The sequence below is a fragment of the Heptranchias perlo genome, chromosome 35 (assembly GCF_035084215.1).
Source record: "Heptranchias perlo isolate sHepPer1 chromosome 35, sHepPer1.hap1, whole genome shotgun sequence".
NCBI classification, from domain to species: domain Eukaryota; kingdom Metazoa; phylum Chordata; class Chondrichthyes; order Hexanchiformes; family Hexanchidae; genus Heptranchias; species Heptranchias perlo.
In genome coordinates this window covers 18,332,684-18,355,010 of record NC_090359.1, presented here as the reverse complement: position 1 = coordinate 18,355,010, position 22,327 = coordinate 18,332,684, and the positions used below count along the sequence as shown (strand labels likewise).

At 40.6% G+C, this 22,327-nt stretch overlaps 1 protein-coding gene across 2 annotated transcripts in view; it reads left to right on the top strand.

Annotated features, from left to right (window-relative positions):
• The window catches only part of LOC137302379 (misshapen-like kinase 1), a 202,284-nt gene that overhangs the window by 22,067 nt on the left and 157,890 nt on the right, over positions 1 to 22,327 (top strand). For both annotated transcript variants that reach the window (XM_067972004.1, XM_067972003.1), the window contains exon 2: positions 17,081 to 17,146. In XM_067972004.1, the coding sequence (XP_067828105.1) occupies positions 17,081 to 17,146 (66 nt within the window). The remainder of the gene's footprint in view (positions 1 to 17,080; positions 17,147 to 22,327) is intronic.

Genomic DNA, 22,327 nt, shown 5'->3' with positions numbered 1-22,327 from the left:
TTGAGCATTTTCTGCTTTTTATTCTAATGATTTCTGCAGTTCCGAGCAACAAGAACCGCAGGTGATTGAAGAATCATATGCTGTTTGCATTGTATTAAATTGCAGACTGGTGGGGGTAGTGCATCAGTTTAATCGTACCACTTTCATAAGGGTAATATGAAACACAAAATATGATTCAGCCCATATTCTGGCTCTTTTGCTCTTGTATTTAATAGTCAGCTTGGCTCAGTTGGTAGCTCTCTTGCCTCTGAATCACACGGTTGTGGCCTCCACTGCAAGACTCGAGCATAAAATGCAGGCTGATGCTTAATTGGAGCAGTGAGGGAGTGCTGCATTGTTAGGTGCTGTCTTCGGAATGAGGTCCATCTGCCTTTTCAGGTGGATGTAAAATATTCCATGGTGGTATCCAAGGAAAAACTTGGAGTTGTCCCAATGTCGTGGCCAACATTCCTCCTGCAGCCAACATCACCAAAAACTGATGAACTGGTCATTTGTCTCATTTTCTGTTTGAGAGACATTTCTACATGCGAAATGGCTGCTACATTTACCGCATAACAATGACTACATTTCAAAAGTAATTCTTTGGCTATGAGGGGAATTGGATAAATATTTGAGGGAAAAATTTACAGGCCTGTGGGGAAAGAGCAGGGAAATGGGACTAATTGGATAGCTCGTTCAAAGAGCCGGCACAGGCATAATAAGCCGAATGGCCGCCTCCTGTGCTGTACCTACAATGATACTATGAAGTGCTTTGGGATGTTCTGAGGAAGAGAAAGGCTCCATATAAATGGGAGTTTGTTATTTTTGAATATGTAGGACGTGGCAAAGTGACCAATTCTTAACTTTAACATCTTCACTGATTCTTTGTTCCTTCTTTGTCAAGACCTTGTCTTTAACGGTGTATGTTATTGCTTGAGTACCTAAATAAAACAGATGGTAATGTGTAGATTGAGCTTCAAATCTTCATTTGTGCCATGATCCGTTGGTTGTTTCATCATTATGCCAGAAGTGTTGGCATAGCGGAGGCAAATGGGACTTGAGCACCCACCATACTTTATAGTTCAGTTTGACCAGGTAACGGCACTGTAATCTTTGATCATTCTAGTCGAAACATAGACATCGAAAATAGGAGTAGGCAATTCGGCCCTTCGAGCTTGCTCCGCCATTCAATATGATCGTGGCTGATCCTCTCTCTCGATACCATATTCCCGCTCGCTCCCCATACCCCTTGATGCCTTTTGTAATATTTTCAAATGTAATATATTTTGTTCATAGTGACAAATTAGAATCAACATGTTTGTTATTTAACTTGTATTTGCTATTATAAGCCTATTGAATTTTGACCCATTTGGAATGAACAAAACCTACCTGGTGCCCCAGATTTTGTCAATTCTGTGATTTTGTGCAGTATAGAAAAACAGCAGGAGAGCCATTTTTTTCCACTTTTACTGGGGCAATTGCCCCACAGCATAAACTGTTTAGTTTCACCGACAGTGGTTAGTGCTTCAAAGTGCTCAGTCGTGATCAACAACATAAATCAGATATGTAGTCACAAAGCCCCAGCAGTTTTTGATCCACTAAACTGGTCTATTAGATTACACACTTTGAGGCATGATTGTTTTGTTTGAGTGCTTAATGCTTAATTATCTTGGATCCTGGTATTCTGACTGTTTAAACCTAAAATGTGGGTAAGTTTTACAGTAAGTAATTTATGTTCTCTTTTTGATATAAGCCACACAAAACATGAGCGAGTCTTGATTTTTATATATGCAACATGATTAAAAAAAAATGTTTTTATCTTTGAAACAACCAGTGGTATCTTCACCTTGAGTACTTAGTTCAATAAATACTGTCCAGCCAAAGGTTTTCACTTGGTTGGTAAGTCATGTCAGTGATTGGGTCATAAGTGTAGTGCTTGGTGATTTAATAGGAATTTACTAGCCTCAAACACTTTTCTAGCTTGTTATCAAACTCTCGTCTGATGAATCTGTTTCCCTCATTTTGACTTGCATTTCTGCAGAAACCTCATTTGAATTCATTTTTTTAAACCAAAGTCTCTTTTTAAAATAGTAAATTAAGATCTAATTTCCTAAAGGATACCCACAGTATGACAATGATCGTACTGCTTTTGTTGTTATTGAAACATGACTCCAGAAAACCTTAGTCCAGTGTCAAAAACTCCTGAATAAAGTAGTCCCACTGGAATTTTAAGCTATCACTTTGATTTAAATTCCATCTTCCCAGGTAAATGACTCACTCAAGTGTTTAACTAGTGTCTGACTATTTTTAAAAAAGGTGTTTGACCAAGGGTTCTGAGCTATTGCTTGTTGACATGAAGTAAAATAAACACAATGTGTTGCAAACTTGCTTTTGTCCTCTCATCCTTCCTCCCCTCCAAGCACCCGCCCTCAAAAAAAAAATCTGGTTGAATGAGTGTACCTTGATTAAAATGGTGTCTAAAGGGGAATGGGAACCTGAGGCTGTTACTATTTGGATAATAATGGTTTTGCCTTGAACATTGGTAATGAAATAGGAAGTAAAGGGAGTTTAAAAAGAAAGACAGACTTGCATTTATACAGGACATCCTAAAGCACTTTGCAGCTAATGAAGTACTTTTTGAAGTGTAATCACTGTTGTAATATTGGAAACGCGGCAGCCAATTTGAACACAACAAGCTCCCACAAACAGCAATGTGATGACTGAATAATCTGTTTTAGTGGTGTTTGAGGGATAAATGTTGGCCAGGACATAACATTTAAGTGCGAATTATTGGGCAAAATAAGACAACTACAACAAAAGTGTAAAATATAAAAAAGTACTGACTTCCTATGAGCACAAAAAACAAATTTAACTTGTCAAGTGTAACTTTGGTTGTACTTAAAGAATTGCAGCAAAATTCTGACTGACATTTCAATTAATCAATATTTTTAAAATACATCAGGCAGTTGGAACTGCTGTTTGTATCCTCACAGACTGGCTAAAACTTAACCTGATGAATGTGTTCTAGAGTCTGTAATATTAGAATTTCAACTTTGGTGTTGTACACAACTACAGACGTAAGGTGTCGAAGTACTTTTGAATCCAGACCGTTGATCTTGCTGAGTCCAGAAGTTCTGCTAACAATGGGACTTCCTGTCAGTCAGTCTTGGAGTGTTTCTGGCTGATTAGCATTTGGCTTGCAGCCAGCTGCACAAGCGCCACATTTGGGAACCCTAGTGGCACTAGGTCTTGGGCAATATAAAGTGCGTTCAAACTGCAGGGACTCACTAAGGCTGGCAGGTGATCAGTTTTTAATGTGATTACTAGGCCACTGGTCTTGAGCTAGGCAGTTTTACGTTCAACTTGCAGCTGGCTGGCTGTGTAAGACCTGCACTTAGGATAATCTGGCGTTGGTGGGACATTACGCAACACCTTCAATCCAGCATAAGGGAACTCTTTAAAACTACCAGTGATTTTAATCACCCTAATTTGGCAAAAGAGGAGCTAAAGTTACAATATCCTAGATTGTGCCGATACACAATGTTTTAGATTTATATTTCAGATCCTTTATAAATTGACCAGCTGGTGGTCATGCCCGAACAGTAGCTGATTCGGAAACTGTTAATCAGCTTGGAAAATGTTTTACTGGGTTTGTAAATAATGCAGTGATGCAGCAGCAAATGTAACTACTTCTATTACAAACTTAACAAAAAATGCATGAAAAAGTTCTCATTGCAAAAGATGCCTTTTTTTTAAACGGACGTACTCTGGATTGTTAATATAATCTTGTCATGTGACATGGAGTTGTAACCCCTTTTGTCAGTCACATGATTCCATGCCAGCCACTTGGTATGTGCTTTTTTTTGCAGATTGTTGGTATCCAGCTTGACCATACATTTCAAAATTAGAAGTCGTCTCACCACCTATAGCATGACAAAACCAAACGATTACAAGAAGCAATGATTGGTTTCAAATTTTTGTAAACTAGTGAATGCTGCTGATCTGATCAGAGGCACTGACTAGGAGTTATTGAGTTCAGTAGTGTATTTAAAATTGTGTGTGAGTGAGTACTCTCAAAGTACTGTTCGACTGGATAAGGTCATGGTTTGAACCTCTTCCATGTTATTGCGGTTCCTTTTGACTTCACTAAATGCCATGGGGAAATCAAAGTCTGGCAATTTGTTGAAGTATTTCAAAAAGCTGGTTACTTTTTGAAAAAAGTATAGTAGCTTTAAAAGCGGAACTGCATTTTTTCAAAGCGGGCACTAAACATTGTCTACAGGGAAAAATGTAGTTTCAATCTAAAAATCATTCTGGCTCTGTTTTTACTTCACTTTGGGCCTCCTCACACCATTCCTCAGCTGGAAGGGCCCTGCTTCCAGGCCTCTGTTGATTAAACCTTTTGAGCAGTAGACCACTGGGAGTTGCTCAAAAATGACCCTGATAACTCTGTTGACTTCCCCCACGCCCTCCAAACCAAAACAAAATAGTTGGTAAAAGACTTCCAAAGGCAGCCCAGTGGTTTCTACTCCCCCACCTGCCCCTTCCAAATCCAGTGGGAATTAGGCTAGCTTCTATTCAGCACTTCTTCATAGCAGTGCAGTTGAAATTTAAACTTGGCTGTATTGGGGATTGAACATGCATGTGCTCTGTGCCCCCCCCCCCCCGGAATTGACGTGTAGTGTATTGCTGCTCTAACATGCTACTTGGTTCAGGATTTTGAGATTGGCCTTGGAAGTAGGAAATCATACGTAGATAGAGCATGATTCATAGTAGGAACTACAGAGCTGTTTATAAAGATTATGAAGCAAATTGTTTGCCTGAAAATTTAATTTTACCATGAATTAAGAATTTGTTTTTACAGTAGTGGTGTTTGAGAGATTGTAATTTCGGGGCATGTGCCCTTGATTCTTTGCTCCTGCCATGGTGATAAAGAAGGAGATCACAAGGTTATAACAAAGCCTTTCTACTCTATGAAGAAAAGTGGAATGGTCCAGGTCAATAGTCTGCTGTACTGTAGGTTATTTTATATACAAGTAAACACTCGTTTCCTGGAATACTTTCAGCTGGTGGTTTGCTGATATTGGTGATGTTATCGCGGTGCCAGCACAATGCAGATTCTACCCTTCCATTTCCCCTTTTATGTTGGGGGAAAGATACGTTGTATTCCAATGCTGCTACCACAGATTGGTAACTTAAAGGGGAAGTATTGTATCCACTGGCCCTAAGTTGTGAAGGAATTTCTGTAGACGTGCTGGTGTTTGTCATATCTTGTTTTATGCAATAAAGCAGTCGGCAAGAGTTGACCTGGGGAGTAAACGTTTCATGTAAAACTCCTCTACGTGATGTTGTATAATTCTGCTCCAATGACAATAGGGACTATTGTCCACGGTCCTACCATTCCTATTTGTGTGTCTCAAATGGAAGTTCATGATATCTTTTTGTGATTCTACACAAAGCATCTGTCTCCAGGCTAACAGGCACTGGTTTTAAAGCATAAATGTCGTATAAAGGAGAAACTGAAACACTTGATAAATGTGTAGCTATCCCTGTTTATAACATTGCTATATAAACTTTGTTGTGGTATTAGTGTGGTAATATTGATGGACGACAGTTACATTATAAGAACATAAGAAATAGGAGCAGGCCATACAGCCCCTTAAGCCTGCTCTGCCATTCAATAAGATCATGGCTGATCTTCTACCTCAATTCCACTTTCCTACCCGATCCTCATATCCCTTGATTCCCTTAGTGTCCAAAAATCAATCGATTTCAGCCTTGAATATATTCAACGACTGAGCATCCATAGCCCTCTGTGGTAGAGAATTCCAAAGATTCACAACCCTCTGAGGAAGAAATTTTTCTTCATCTCTGTCCTAAATGGCCGACCCCTTATCTTGAGACTATGACCCCTTGTTCTAGACTCCAGCCAGAGGAAATAGCCTCTCGTCTACCCTGTCAAGCTCTGAGAATTTTGATACGTTTCAATGAGATCATCTCTCATTCTTCTAAACTCCAGAGAGTATAGGTCCATTCTACTCGATCTCTCATAGGACAACCCAATAAGGAGGATGTTGCCAATTTCTCTTTTAAGGAGCACTCTGATATTTGTTCTGTTTTCGACATTGCGTTGTTTCTGCACGGCTTTTTAGGTGTAAGTTGAAAACTCAGCTTGAGTCCTTTCCTGACTTATTTTCAATTTGTTTTCCTTTGTCATGCATGTGTTCCTTGAAACTTTTGCTGTCTGCTTTCTGCTTTCTGTTTTCTGCTTTCTGTTTTGTGATTAACTTGCGTTTTCTGAGATATGCAAGAGGTTTGATAGTAATCGCTGAGCAGCTTGAGTAAGAATCTTTATTGGGCATTACAAAATAGATTTGGCTATTGCAAAAGTTCATTGGGTCCAAGAGGAGAGGGGTTTAGCAATAATGGTGTTTGGAGTAGATGTTTGTGTTTGAAGGAGAGATTAGAGGAACATTTAGCCTCTACCACCTTTCCTGAAGGAGAAGACTGCTTGTTGGGGTATGGTTCCCTAGGCACTTACTTCACCCAAGTGGCCATTATTTGTGTGTGAACATTGAGTATGAATGTCAAAGGAAATTTGATTGTGGGGTGCTTCACACTTGAGCCTGAGCCTGATCCTATCTTCCCCATAATTTCTATATGCTCACTCCTATCAGGATTCATTTGAGTGATCAGGGACAGAAACCTTTGCTCCCAAACCGGTGACTGCTGATGCCAATTCTAATGGCCCTACTGTCATAATTGCCACTCCTTAATATTAAAAGCTAAGTCAGTGACCCTGATCATATTATCGTATACCCTTGTCTTTGGAAACCTGGCAAACTACCTTGTAAGACATGTTACCAGGTTACAAGGGCAAATGTTGAGAGCCCATAGCAAGATATTGGAAGTGAAAGCTCCATTTATTTGAAACTGAAATATATAAACTGAAATATGTAACTTAGTATGTAGTTTTCACAATTTTATAAAACCGGATAATTCTGGATTTTTCTCTATTTTCTGTTCAGGCAAACAATTCGACCTCGTTCTAATTTTTGTAAATTGCCGGTACAGTAGTTGTATTGTGTTCATGCAGAGTCTCCAACAGTAGAACAAAATAATACTGTACAGTAGTTGCTTTATTCAGGACAAAGAAAATGCTGCTGATCTGTGCCGGTCAAAGGTTAAGGAAGCCATTAATGAGCACATAACCACAGTCCATAATTTAAGAATGTACCACTTTCTTTTTAAGAGGAAAAACAGATTTTCTAGAGTTTGCTAAATATTGGCATCCTGTTAGAGGTTATAGGATTTTCATACTGTTCCAGTGTTGGACTGTTCCAACTTGTAATAATTTAATATGCTACCCTTTCCAAATTCAAAACATCCCATCAGAATTATGCGCTCTCATATTGGCTATCTAGATACAGAACAATATTGTTCACGTTCGCTTCCCATTCTCCCTCTCTCTTTCCAGTTTTTTCCTCTTCTCCTGCAGATGGGGACTCGTGCTGGGATATGGTTCGACAGGTGCTGTCACCCTTTCAGTATGTCACCTAAGTTGCCATATGTGAGTTGCAATGGAGTGCCAGAGCATACAGTAAGCTGTCTGGTGGGGAAGGGAGAGAGAGAAAAATACACACATCATAGTCGATCCTGGTTCTGTCCTCCCACTTTCCAGCAGGAGTCAGTGAATAGTCTTTAGAAGTAGTAACTCTTTATTCTCCTCCTCTGCCTCAGTTATCACAGTTTATGACATCTCAGTTCTTCGATGTTACTCTGTTGCCCCATATTTATTATTGCTTGCGTGAGTGCTGTTTCCTGCTAAAACTTTCATCACTACCCCCCTTTGTTCACTGCTTCTGTCATGTGACTTGGAGTCCTGAAAGGGGAAAATTGGGCAAAATGGTGGTGGTTAATTATGGTAGTTAATTATGGTAGTGAAAGGTCCAAATTATGTTGAAGCTTTGGGGGTGGAAGAATATTTAAAATTAAAAACTTTTCTCACTTGCCTCATAAAATCAGGAACCTGTTGTGCAGGGGTTTGAGTGTGAAGATTTGTTGTCACATTGCTTGGCCAATGAGTCAGTATTGGGCTAAATCCTAAAGGAACTCTACAGATTGAATGAGGTAAAGTAATGTCAACATATAGTTATTAACCCAGGGTGATACTGTTATTTCGACTGTGTTCTGTTCAGCTTCCTGGCACTGTCTGGCACAGTAACCCAGCCAGTTCCCTTGATGAAGTCATCAGTTTATGCTGTTTTGACAAGAAAAAAACAAAGGGATGTTGAAGTTAGTCATTCTTTGCAACAGTGTTTTTTTTTCTCCTCCCAAAAAAGGAATGCTACTGGTGAAGACTCTATTCCTGTGGTTTCCATGTATCATGACATGTTCATGTATGTATGCATCACTCCACAAAATAATATTTAAAACCTGAGTACCTCCATGTGCCAATTTCTTGATCATGTGGCTGAAACGAGGAGGATTTCTCTTGGATAAAGTTCAATGATGATTTTCTGAGAAGCCCACCCTGTTGATAAACTGATTATCCAGCTTAGCTGGACCCCATTGTAGTACTTTTGATTCAGTATAGTACTTTTGATTACATGCTGGCTGGCAACTGTGGCAATATTATCCACGGCTGTTTATTGTTAGTGTTATTTCATAAATGGGGTGAGGTTGATAGATGGAATGCTCAAGGTTTTACCTGAGGGATACTTAAAAAAAAAAAAAATTCACTTTAATGCGCCATTACTTTGCTTATGAGTTATGTAGTGATTTGTGCTAACTTATTTTGGAGGGAGGGATGCAAATCTTTTCCCTGACCCTCCTCTCTTAAAAGACTGACTTGTTCTGGGTTTATTATTCCATAGGTATTGGCAGTACTCCATTGTCACACCAAAGTGACCATTCGTTGTGTGAGCTTGGACAGTGTCAACAGGGAAAATGTGTTTGGGGGTGGGGTGAGGTAGGAGGGAGGCTGCGTTTACATCAAAACTGAGCCTCGCCCTGTTTTCCACTGAACATCCACACGTGCACTTTTCCGCAGGGGCCATGATAGCAGTCTGGAATGCGATCCCTTATTGATGATTCTTCCCCTCACACCAAACCCAGGGATATTGAGGCCAATTATAGCATCCCTTGGCTGACTTGACTGAGGTTAGCTAACTCAGTACAGACCAGGTATCAAACCAGAGCCGTGATAATCTGCATGGCTCATTACTGCATCAAACAATGCATTTTGCTCACTTTGCCATCAGCTGAGCTTTTCCTTATCCATTTTTACGCATTCAGAATTTACACTGGTGTTTATACTGCAGAAAATCATTTTGAATATTTCTCAAAAGAATGGGTATTTTAATGGATTTTTTAAAAAGTATTTTACGAAATACATTTTCATGTCTAAGGATCTTTGTAAATAACTCTCCAAACCACCTCTATTGGTTGTATTCTCGGGAGAGTATTGTATGTTTTTCTTCCTAACTTACGGGTTCCGATGAAGCTTATATCTGAGGTTTAAATTTTTTTGCTCCTGCTATAATTGGATAAGCTTTATACAGAAGATGTGCTTATTGGTCTTTGAGGGTCAGTTGAGTTGAGATAAATATGTTAACGCCATTTTACAGTATGAATCCAAACACAGTTCTGAAATCTGATAAAGAACATAAAAACATAAGAAATAGAAGCAGGAGTAGGCCATACGGCCCCTCAAGCCTGCTCTGCCATTCAATAAATTATGGCTGATCTTCGACCTCAACTCCACTTTCCTGCCCAATCCCCGTATTCCTTGATTCCCCATGAGTCCAAAAATCTCTATCTCAGCCTTGAACATACTCAACGACTCGGCATCCACAGCCCCCTGGGATAGAGAATTCCAAAGATGATAAAAGTTGAGTCAAACTTTATGGGGATGGCTTGTTGATCAGAAAAGTACAAAGGATTCTCATTCAGGGCTGTCTCGGGTTTGGAATTCTGCAACCTGTAGCGTCCGGTAGATTTCATTCAATTGTGTTTATAAAACAGAGTTTTGTTTGTCAGTTATAAGTGGTGCTGCTGAACATTTCAAACTATGCAGAAAAATATAAATGTTTTGTTGTGAAGACTGTGCCCACTTTGTGCCTCCCTATATAATTTTCCCTCACCTTCCTCCCTCTTTCTCTCACCTCCCTGCTTTTCCTAATATCTTATTGAAGTTCTTGTGTGCGCACACTTCAAGTCTGCACAGCTTGACTTCTTGTCACATTTGTGTCAACTTTCTTATTATAAATTCTTCTGTCCAAATTTATAATGGGTTTTACACATGTAAACTCATCACTGATTATGTAATCTGGACACTGCATTTATCCAAATTGCTCAAAATTCTGAAAATGTTATTGATCTATCTTTTTCTCAATAATTGAAATTTCTGATTTTCAAAGTAGAGGTTTAAACAAAATGTTTTAAAAATTGTTTCACTTTTTTGCATCTTTTAATGCCTTCATTTAAAATTCTTACTTGTAGGCTTCGGCCTCTCCCGAAGGCCTAGGCTTGGACTTGATATTTTTTGCTCAGAGCTGCAATGCTGTGAGCTAAATTTGGTTTGTGCAGTCGGAGCATAGGCAGTGTACTTAACACCCTGAAATGCAGAAGCACTGTACAGTCAGATGTACTGATGGAATATTTTTCTTAAAGCTTCTAGCAATTTCTGCTCAAATGTTTTTCAAAATTATTTGAAGAAAAGTTAGAGGACAAATTTCAAAAACTTTATTATGGTAACGTTTATAGTTTTTTGTTAGTAAGGAAAAAGCACACTACCGATTTATAGTTTTTCTTTTGGTGTTCTAAAAACTTCAGAAAGCGAACTAAGCTCAGGTGGTGTCTTTCCACATTATAAATTCATTTTTCAGCAAGATTATTTGAATTTTGAAACAAAGCCTCTAATTATCTCACCTAAATATGAGAAACGCCATGGGGGGAAATCTGCTGAAGTATTAAAAATTTCTGTCCACTTTATCCATTATAAATTCTTATGTCCACAATTATAATGAAAATTGCCAATTGCCTATGTAAACTTGTCATGATGTCTTTGCGAATGGAAATCCGTTTCCATTGGTGTGCCACAGGGCTCAGTGTTGGGTCCCTTGCTGTTTGTGGTATATATTAATGATTTGGACTTGAATGTAGGGGGCATGATTGACACATTTGCAGATGACACAAAAATTGGCCATGTAGTTGATAGTGAAGATGATAGCTGTAGACTCCACCAACCCATTGATATCTTCTTGGAGTGGGTGGAAAAGTGGCAAATGGAGTTCAACCCGGAGAAGTGTGAGGTAATGCACTTAGGGAGGGCAAACAGTAAAAGGGAATACGCAGTAAACGGGAATATATTGAGAGGGGTAGAGGAAGTGAGAGACCCTGGAGTGCATGTGCACAGGTCCCTGAAGGTGGCAGTACAGGTAGATAAGGTTGTGAAGAAGGCATACGGAATGCTCTCCATTATTAGCCGAGGTATAGAATACAAAAGCAGGGATGTAATGATGGAACTGTATAAAACGCTGGTAGGGCCACAGCTGGAGTATTGTGCGCAGCTCTGGTCACTACATTACAGGAAGGACGTAATTGCTCTGGAGAGAGTGCAGAGAAGATTTACAAGAATGTTGCCAGGGCTTGAAAATTGCAGCTATGAGGAGAGATTGGATAGGCTGGGGTTGTTTTCCTTGGAGCAGAGGAGGCTGAGGGGAGACTTGATTGAGGTGTACAAAATTATGAGCGGCCCAGATAGAGTAGACAGGAAGTACCTGTTTCCCCTAACTGAGAGTTCAAGAACTAGAGGACATAGATTTAAGCTGATCGGCGGAAGGATTAGAGGAGACATGAGAAAAAACTTTTTACCCAGAGGGTGGTGGATGTATGGAATTCGCTGCCCGAATTGGTGGTGGAGGCAGGGACCCTCAACTCTTCTTAAAAAAAAGTACCTGAACCTGCACCTAAAGTGCTGTAAGCTGCAGGGCTATGGACCGGGTGCTGGAAGGTGGGATTAGAATGGGCACCTGGTTGTTCTTTGAGCCGGCACGGACACGATGGGCCGAATGGCCCCCTTCTGTGCTGTATCTTTTCTATGGTTTTCTATGTCAAATCTTCAGGTCAAACTATGAATCAGGAAGAATTTTATCTGTATGATATTTGTTAGGGAATTTTCCTTTACTGTTTTTTGTGAAGATCAAGGAAAGCTGAATTCAAAAAAATCATTTCCAGGCTAATTATTTGTCCATTTCAATTACATTTCGAAGCAGAATATAGTGGAGTATTCATAGTCGATGTTTGCCATCCCCTCCTTAGTCTTTTTTGAATTGAAATCACCTGTATAACATGCAATTTCTGAATGGACTCTGATGGCGTTTCTGGCCAGGCCAAGGAGTCTTTGTATTAGGTGGCATGACAAGATCACTACCAACAAAGTACTAGAATGTGCTGACACCACCAGCATTGAGGCTATGATAATCAGTGCTCAGATCTTGGGCTGGACGAGTTGTTAGGGTGGACGACGTACAGTTGCTGAACTGGTGGATGGCAGAACAAAGCAGGGCAGACTAAAGATTCACATGAAACAGTGCAACATGGTTGTTGATTCTAAGGGGAACTCTGGCCACTGACGGGTGGCAATGACATTCTGAAATGAGTGAAGGATTGAAGGGTTTTGAGCTACAACATTCTGCCAGTGTGGAGGCAGAACACAAGAGACTGAAAGATCAGCAGCAATGGTGGTGCTTGGACCTGCACCTAAAGTGCTGTAAGCTGCAGGGCTACGGACCAGTTGCTGGAAGGTGGGAATAGAATGGGCACCTGGTTGTTCTTTGAGCCGGCACGGACACGACGGGCCGAATGGCCCCCTTCAGTGCTGTATCTTTTCTATGGTTCTAACGAGCACCCTGTCCGGAACATAGTTATGTGAGCTTTGTGGTAAACAATGACTGTCACACATCGACCTGCATAGTTATCAACACATTCATCTAGCATGAATGTATGCTTCCTGCTTTGTTGCCACATCATCCTTGAGTGCAAAGGACGCACACTACTACTCTGGCTAGGCTTGTGTCAATATTGTACTGACAAATTCTAGAATGATTTATTTTTCTTCCTAGAAATTAATGTATTGATCACTTTAAATTATAGGGCTCTGGTGAGACCACATCTGGAGTACTGAGTACAGTTTGGTCTCCTTACCTAAGGAAGGATATACTTGCCTTAGAGGGGGTGCAACAAAAGTTCGCTAGATCGATTCCTGGGATGAGAGATTGAGTAGAATGGGCCTATATTTTCTGGAGTTTAGAAGAATGAGAGGTGATCTCATTGAAACGTATAAAATTCTTAAGAGGGTAGATGCTGAGAGGCAGTTTCCCCTGGCTAGAGAGTATAGAGCAAGGGGTCATAGTCTCAAGATAAGGGGTCGGCCATTTAGGACTGAGATGAGGAAAAATTTCTTCACTCAGGGTTGTGAATCTTTGGAATTCTCTGCCCCAGTGGGCTGTGAATGTTCAGTCGTTGAGTATATTCAAGACTAATATCGATAGATTTTTGGACACTAAGGGAATCCAGGAATGTGGGGATAGGCGGGAAAGTGGAGTTGAGGTAGAAGATCAGCCATGATCTTATTGAATGGCGGAGCTGGCTCGAGAGGCCGTATGACCTACTTGTGCTCCTATTTCTTATGTTCTGTTCTTAACAAGCAGTGTGGGCTTGTTATGTATATTGTCAACCAGAGCAATTTAAAAAGAATATAAAAACAAAAATAGGCTGTTAAGCCCCCCGAGCCTGTTCTGCCATTCAGTTAGATCATGGTGAATCTGTAGCTCAACTCCATTTACCTGTCTTTGGTCCATATCCCTTGATACCCTTACCGAATAAAAAAAATACCTGTTGCTCTCAGTCTTGAAAATTTCAATTGACCCCAGCATTTACAGCCTTTTGGGGGAGAATGCACTGGCTGAAAGGGTGGTGGAAGGAGATTCAGTAGTAACATTCAAAAGGGAAATGGATATATACCTGAAAAGGAAAAGTTTGCAGGGTTATGGGGAACGAGCAAGAGAGTGGGACTAATTGAATAGCTCTTACAAACAGCCGGCACAGGCATGATGGGCTGAATGGCCTCCATCTGCTGTATGATACTATAACCTTATCAAATGCCTTCTGGAAGTCCATATAGACACTCCCCTGTCCACCTTACATAGAATTACATAGAATGTACTGCACAGAAACAGGGCGTTCGGCCCAACAAACCCATGCCAGTGTTTATGCTCCACACAAGCCTCCTCTCTCCCTACTTCATCTAACCCTATCAGCATATCTTTCTAATCCATTCTCCCTCATGTGTTTATCTTGCTTCCCTTAAATGCATCTATGCTATTTGCCTCAACTACTCCATGTGGTAGCGAGTTCCACACTCTGGGTAAAGAAGTTTCTCCTGAATTCTCTATTGCATTTATTAGTGACTAGTTTATCGCCCCTGGTTCTGGTCTCCCCCACAAGTGGAAACAGCTTCTCTACGTCTACCCTATCAAACTCTTTCATAATCCTAAAGACCTCTATCAGGTCACCCCTCAGTCTTTTTCCTAGAGAAAAGAGCCCCAGCCTGTTCAATCTGTCCTGATGGGTATAACCTCTCGGTTCTGGTATCATCCTTGTGAATCTTTTTTGCACCTTCTCCAGTGCCTCTATATCCTTTTTATAATATGGAGACCAGAACTGTTCACAGTGCTCCCAAGTGTAGTCTCAGCAAGGTTTTATGCAAGTTTAACATAACTTCTCTGCTTTTCAATTCTATCCCTCTAGAAATGAATCCTAGTGCTTGCTTTGCTTTTTTTTTAATGGCCTTGTTAACCTGTGTCGCTACTTTTAGTTATCTGTGTATCACTCTGCTCCTCTACCCCATTTAGACTCGTATTTTCCAAGGAGTATGTAGCCTCCTCATTCTTCCTACCAAAATGTACCACCTCATACTTAACTATATTGAAATTTGTTTGCCAATTACATGCCCATTCTGCAAGTTTATTAATGGCTTCCTGTATTTTGTCACAGTCCTCCTCAGTATTAACTGTAACCCCCCCCCCAAATTTGGTGTTGTCTGCAAATTTTGAAATTGTACTTCTGATTGTTGGTGACCTTCTCAAAAAAAAAAGATTAGTCAGACTTGACGTACCATGCTAACTCTTTGATCAGCTCATATTCCATGTGCTCAGTCACTCTGTCCCTGATGATGGATCCCTTTGTTTCCTTACCTTTGTTTTTTTTTACATTTGACCCCATCCTTTTGGAGGTATGAGTGGTATTATAACATTTATAATGGGGGTCTCTTATTGTAATGTTATCTAGAATCTTTAAAGATTTTTAAAAAATTGGACAAAATTAAGAGGTGGAAAATACTAGGAAAAGATGGATTGAACATGAATTAGCATTTACTTGTCCTAGATCTATGACGATAAGCTGCGTAAGTATTTGCACAGCATTGAAGTGCTGGGAGTCTTGGCAGCATTGCCTTCTATGCCTGACTTCTCCGGGTAATCTCTATTTAATCGATGATATACTTGAGGATCTGCATCCTGTATACTGTATGCCATAATTCCGAAACTCTCAGTGCTATTGTATCTGCAAATATTCTTGCAATGGAATTACAGGTACTGAATGGAAGGATTCTTTTATGATGTATGCTTTGTCCAGATAGGGATGTTTCTGAGCAAGCAGCTGCACAATGGGTTTTACATCGTTACAGGAAAAAAAAGGGAATTTGCAAAGAACAATAAAATACTTCTTCCTTGTTTAGTGAGACAGATTCCTCTTGATTTATTCTCTGCTCCCTCTTTTTCTTCCCCGTTCACCAGCCAACCGAAAAAATGTACATTTCCAATATTCTGGCTGCAAACAATCAAAATTCAGTCACTTGGAGTAGTCATAATCTAATCTCCATGGAAGCTGGAGATTCAACCCGCGCCCCTAGCATAGAGAACTTTTGCTCATAAAAACAGCAGGACCGTCATTGAAAGTGACGCCACATTTGAATCTATAATAGTGCTGCTCGAGCTCCAACGCATTGCAGAAATTGCCAGTCTCTGCTCAGAATTGAGCTAGCCACTGGTCCTCAGAACATTATGTTTCATAACTGGCCCACATAAAATGAATCATTATTCTTCTGGGATGGGGGTGGTTTGATGGTAGCAGTGGTGGAAAGACCAGTGCATTGTTCTGTTTTTTTCTGATTCTTTTTGATCTGAGCACAGGCAGATGTGGTGAGCACATAACATATGTTGAGTGTCCATCTGATGAACTTCATCTGCTTAGGTGCAGATATTTTGGCTTTTCAAGGTAGCTTTGCCATTTGAGGAAAAGCCAACCATTTGATGACATTTGCTCCAATGTTCCAGACTGGATGAAACACTATGCCTGAGATATTTCTGAACAACTCCACCACATAAAAGAAAGAGAAATTGATAGCAGATTTCAATTGTCTTTAAAAAAAGACATTTTTTGTGGAAAGAACATGCTTTATTGATCAGAAGTTGTTGGAGATGATTGGTATTGTAAAATGGTACTGGTTCGACCTTGTAATGGGCTTGACTTTTTTTTGCTGGTGCAAATATTTTTACGTCAAATTAAAAATAAACTGGGTTAGGTAAAGGTCCAGCTCAGGAGTGTCATATACTTGTTTCTCTTGGGCTACATAGGTGCATTGCTTGGTGCCTTGATGGCAATACAAGTTTAAATCCATGTACCCATTAATTTGTATAGATCTCATATTGCTGATACTGACCGATCTTGATCTAATTTAGGATTTTAAAAAATTTGTTCTTGGGATGTGGAGTCCGCTAGCAAGGCAACATTTATTGCCTACCTCAAATTGCCCCGAGGGCATTAAGAGTCAACCACACAGTGTGGACTGGAGTCGCATGTAGGGGTGACAAGTTAAAATAGCATTACTTTGGGAAGTGGTGGGGGGATGGAGGAGGAGGAGGAACGTTTATCTTATGAAGAAGGAAAGATTTTGTTTATATCAGAAGTGCAGACTTTTATACCTGATAAATAACAGCTGCTCAGCTTGTCTAATGTATGTTTTTGTTTCGTACAGGACCCTGCGGGTATTTTCGAACTAGTGGAAGTTGTCGGAAATGGCACCTATGGACAAGTGTACAAGGTAAAACAAAAGTAGTCTTTGTTTTTATTACCAGAAATTATTTGGAATAATTGAAATATGCCAATTCAGAATTTGCTCGGCACAGAAGTGTTGTGTTTACACAGATTCCCTGGTGACGTACTGCCAAATCTGACCTTACCCTTGTAGCAGTTATATCATCGTAGGTAAGTGCCCATTGCCATTAGAGTCGAACAAGAGCAGTCATATGCATAGCGCATCACTTCCTCGTCACTTACAGCCCTTAGCTGATGTGTGTCTTTGGGCCTCAGTGCAGAGGCACTGTTGTGAGGTGAGATGTGAGGCACATGGTGTGTTTTTTTTTAAAAAAGCACAAAAATGTGAAAGTTTTTGTTTTTAAAAAAAAACGAATGGACTTGTTTTATCGTGATTGCCCAAAGAAGATGACTCTCAATCAAGCCAGTCCTCTGAATTATTGCACTGGATAAAAAGTTAGTGAACATTGCTGATTTTAACTCTTGTTACTGTCAAAGGCTGACAGACTCACCAGAGTTTAGCATCAGGTTTTTCATCAGTGAAAATTTGTTTTTAAATTCTGTGTTCTAAAAGGTGTCATTGTGGGAATAAAATCTCTAACTGTGATATAGTGCCTACCACAAAGAAAAACTGAGATGGATGCACTGCAATGGAAGTGTCATGAAGATTAGTAATAAGGCCTCAGTTGTGATTGTGAGAGATAGACTGGAACTCACAATGGGGATAATTTGTGCGAGGGAGCTTATTAAAGGAATTGATAGGGTAGATAGAGAGAAATTATTTCCTCTGGTAGCTGAGTCCAGAACAAGGGGGCATAATCTTAAAGTTAGAGCAAGGCTGTTCAGAAGTGATGTCAGAAAGCACTCGACACACAGAGTGGAAATCTGGAATTCTCTTTCCCCCAAAAAGCTGTGGATCCCGGGTGTCGATTTTAAAAATAGATTTTTGTTAGGTAAGGGTATTAAGGGTTATGGAACCAAGGTGGCTAGGTGGGGTGAAGATACAGATCAGCCATGATCTAATCGAATGGTGGAACAGGCTAGAGGGGCTGAATGCCCTAATCCTGTTCCTATGTGCTTCATGATTCTTTTTGTAAGTGGCATGTAAGGAAACCCACAAAGGGGAGGGCAGTATTTGATTTCTGCCTAACTGACGATGGGAGTAATAGGCCAGGTTGAAGTAAGGTGACATTTGAGATCTCGTTTTCAGAAAGTTTTTAATTTTAAGGTTGAAATGAAAACAACAGATAATAACTATTAAGAAATTTGCTAATCTGGTCTCCATATTATAGAAAGGATATAGAGGCATTGGAGAGGGTGCAAAAAATATACTCAAGGATGACACCAGATCTCAGAGGATATGCTTATCTGGAAAGGCTGAATAGGCTGGGGCACTTTTCTGTCGAAAAGAGAAGGCTGAGGGGTGACCTGATAGAGGTCTTTAAGGTGATAGGGTTGACGTAGAGAAAATGCTTTCATTTGTGGGGGAGTCCAAAACTAAAGGTCATAAATATAAAATAGTCGCTAATAAATACAATCGGGAATTCAGGAGAAACTTCTTTACCCAAAGAGTGATAAGAATGTGGAACACGCTACCACAAGGAATGGTTGAGGCAAATAGTGTAGCTGCACTTAAGGGGAAGCTAGATAAGTACATGGAGGAAGAAAGGAATAGAAGGGTATCCTAAAAGGGTTAGATGTGGTAGGGAGGGAGGGGGCTAATGTGGAGCATAAATGCCAGCACAGACCAGTTAGACTGAATGAACATAAGAAATAGGAGTAGACCAATGGCCCCTTGAGCCTGCTCCACCATTCAGTCAGATCATGGCTGATCCTCAACCTCAGCTCCACTTTTCAGCCCGATCCCCATATCCCTTGATTCCCCTATAGTCCAAAAATCTATACCTCAGCCTTGAATATATTCAACGACTCAGCATCCACAGCCCTCTGGGGTAGAGAATTCCAAAGATTCACAATCCTCTGCATGAAGAAATTCCTTCTCAGTTCAATCTTAAATGGCCGACCTCTTATCCTGAAACTATGCCCTTAAGTTGTAGACTATCCAGCCAGGGGAAACAACCTCTCAGCATCTACCCTGTCAAGCCGCCTCAGAATCTTGTACGTTTCAATTAGATCACCTCTCATTCTTCTAAACTCCAGAGAGCATAGACCCATTCTACTCAATCTCTCCTCATAGGACAACCCTCTCATCCCAGGAATCAATCTAGTGAACCTTTGTTGCACCGCCTCCAAGGCATGCATATCCTTCCTTAGATAAGGAGACCAAAACTGCACACAGTACTCCAGGTGAGGTCTCACCAAAGCCCTGTACAATTGCAGCAAGACTTCCTTACTCTTGTACTCCAACCCCCTTGCAATAAAAGCCAACGTGCCATTTGCCCTCCTTATTGCTTGCTGTACCTGCATGCTAACTTTTTGTGTTTCTTGTATGAGGACACCCAAATCTCTCTGAACACCAACATTTAATAGTTTCTCATCCTTTAAAAATATTATTTTTTTCTATTCTTCCTACCAAAGTGAATAACCTCACATTTCCCCACATTATACTCCATCTGCCACCACCTTGCCCACTCACTTAACCTGTCTATATCCCTTTGCAGACTCTGTCTCCCCCTCACAGCTTACTTTCAAGGGGTATACCTCATCTAACATCGGTAAAAAAAGGGATGAGGTCCTGCAAGGTGAATTTAAGGAGTTAGGAGGTAAATTAAAAAGCAGGACCTCAAAGGTAGTGATCTCAGGATTACTACCAATGCCACGTGCTAGTGAGTATAGGAACAGGAGAATAGACCAGATGAATGTGTGGCTGCAGGGATGGTGTAAGAGGGAGGGATTTAGACTCCTGGGACATTGGGACCAGTTCTGGGGAAGGTGGGACCTGTACAAGCGGGACGGGTTACACCCGAGCAGGACCGGGACCGTTGTCCTCGCGGGGGTGTTTGCTAGTGCTGTTGGGGAAGGTTTAAACTAGAATGGCAGGGGGGTGGGAACCTGAGCAGGGAGACAGAGGAGGGGGAAACAAGGATAGAAACAAAAGACAGAAAGGGAAGAAGCAATAGTGGAAGGCAGAGAAAACAAGGGCGAAAAACAAATAGGGCCATAGTGCAAAATAATACTAAGATGACTAGCAATCTTAAAAAGACAAGTCTAAAGGCATTGTGTCTAAATGCGCGGAGCATTCGCAATAAGGTAGGTGAATTAACAGCGCAGATAGATATTAACGGTTACGTTATAGTTGCAATTACGGAGACATGGCTGCAGAGTGACCAAGGATGGGAACTGAACATCCAGGGGTATTCAATATTTAGGAAGGACAGGCAAAAAGGGAAAGGAGGTGGGGTAGCATTGTTAGTAAAGGAGGAAATCAATGCAATAGTGAGGAAGGATATTGGCTCGGAAAATCACGATGTGGAATCTGAATGGGTGGAGCTAAGAAACACCAAGGGGCAGAAAACGTTGATGGTTGTCCATAGGCCCCCAAACAGTAGTGGAGATGTAAGGGAGGGAATTAAACAGGAAATTTGACGCATGCAAGAAGGGTACAACTATAATCATGGGTGATTTTAATATACATATTGCTAATTTGGTTTGACCAATCTATAATACTGTGGGGGAGGAATTCCTGGAGTGTGTACGTGATGGTTTTCTAGACCAATACGTTGAGGAACTAACTGGAGAACAGGCGATCTTAGACTGGGTATTGTGCAATGAGAGAGGATTAATTAACAATCTTGTTGTGCAGGGTCCCTTAGGGAAGAGCGACCATAACATGATAGAATTCCTCATTAAGATGGAGAGTGAAGTAGTTGAATCAGAAACTAGGGTCCTGATCTAAATATAGGAAATTATGAAAGCATGAGGTGCGAGTTGGCTATGATAGATTGGGGAACTTTACTAAAAGGGATGACGGTGGATAAGCAATGGCTAAAATTTAAAGAATGTGTGCAGGAATTACAACAATTATTTATTCCTGTCTGGCGCAAAAATAAAACAGAAAAGGTGGCTCAACCGTGGCTTACAAAAGAAATTAGGGATAGTATTAGATCCAAAGAGGAGGCATGTAAAATTGCCAGAAAAAGTGGCAAGCCTGAGGATTGGGAGCAGTTCAGAATTCAGCAAAGGAGGACAAAGAGATTGATTAAGAGGGGAAAAATAGAGTATGAGAGTAAACTAGCAGGGAACACAAAAACTGACTGACTGTAAAAGCTTCTATAAATATGTCGAGAGAGATTGGTGAAGACAAATGTCGGTCCCTTACAATCAGAAATTGGGGAAATTGTAATAGGGAACAAAAATAGCAGAACAATTAAACACCTATTTTGGTTCTGTCTTCACAAAGGAGGACACAAATAACCTGCCAGAAATGTTAGGGAACCAAGGGTCTAGTGAGAGGGGGGATCTGAAGGAAACCAGTATTAGTAAAAAAAAAGTGCTAGGGAAATTAATGGGGCAAAAGGCTGACACATCCCCAGGGCCTGATAATCTACATCCCAGAGTACAAAAGGAAGTGGCCCTGGAAATAGTGGATGCATTGGTGATCATCTTCCAAAATTCTATAGACTCTGGAACAGTTCCTATAGATTGGAGGGTGGCAAATGTAACCCCAATATTCAAAAAAGCAGGGAGAGAAAAAACAGGGAATTACAGACCAGTTAGCCTAACATCAGTAGTGGGGAAAATGCTAGAGTCTATTATAAAAGATGTGATAACAGAACACTTGGAGGGCATTGACGGGATTGGACAAAGTCAGCATGGGTTTATGAAAGGGAAATCATGCTTAACAAATCTACTGGAGTTTTTTGAGGATGTAACTAGTAGAATAGATAGGGGAGAACTAGTGGATGTGGTATATTTGGATTTTCAGAAGGCTTTTGATAAGGTCCCACACAAGAGGTTAGTGTGCAAAATTAAAGCACATGGGATTGGGGGAAATATACTGGCATGGATTGAAAATTGGTTGACAGACAGGAAACAGAGAGTAGGAATAAACGGGTCTTTTTCCTTGTGGCAGGCAGTGACTAGTTGGGTACCGCAGGGATCAGTGCTTGGGCCCCAGCTATTCACAATACATCTCAATGATTTGGATGAGGGAACGGAATGTAACATTTCCAAGTTTGCAGACTACACAAAGCTGGGGTGGAATGTGAGCTGTGAGGAGGATGCAAAG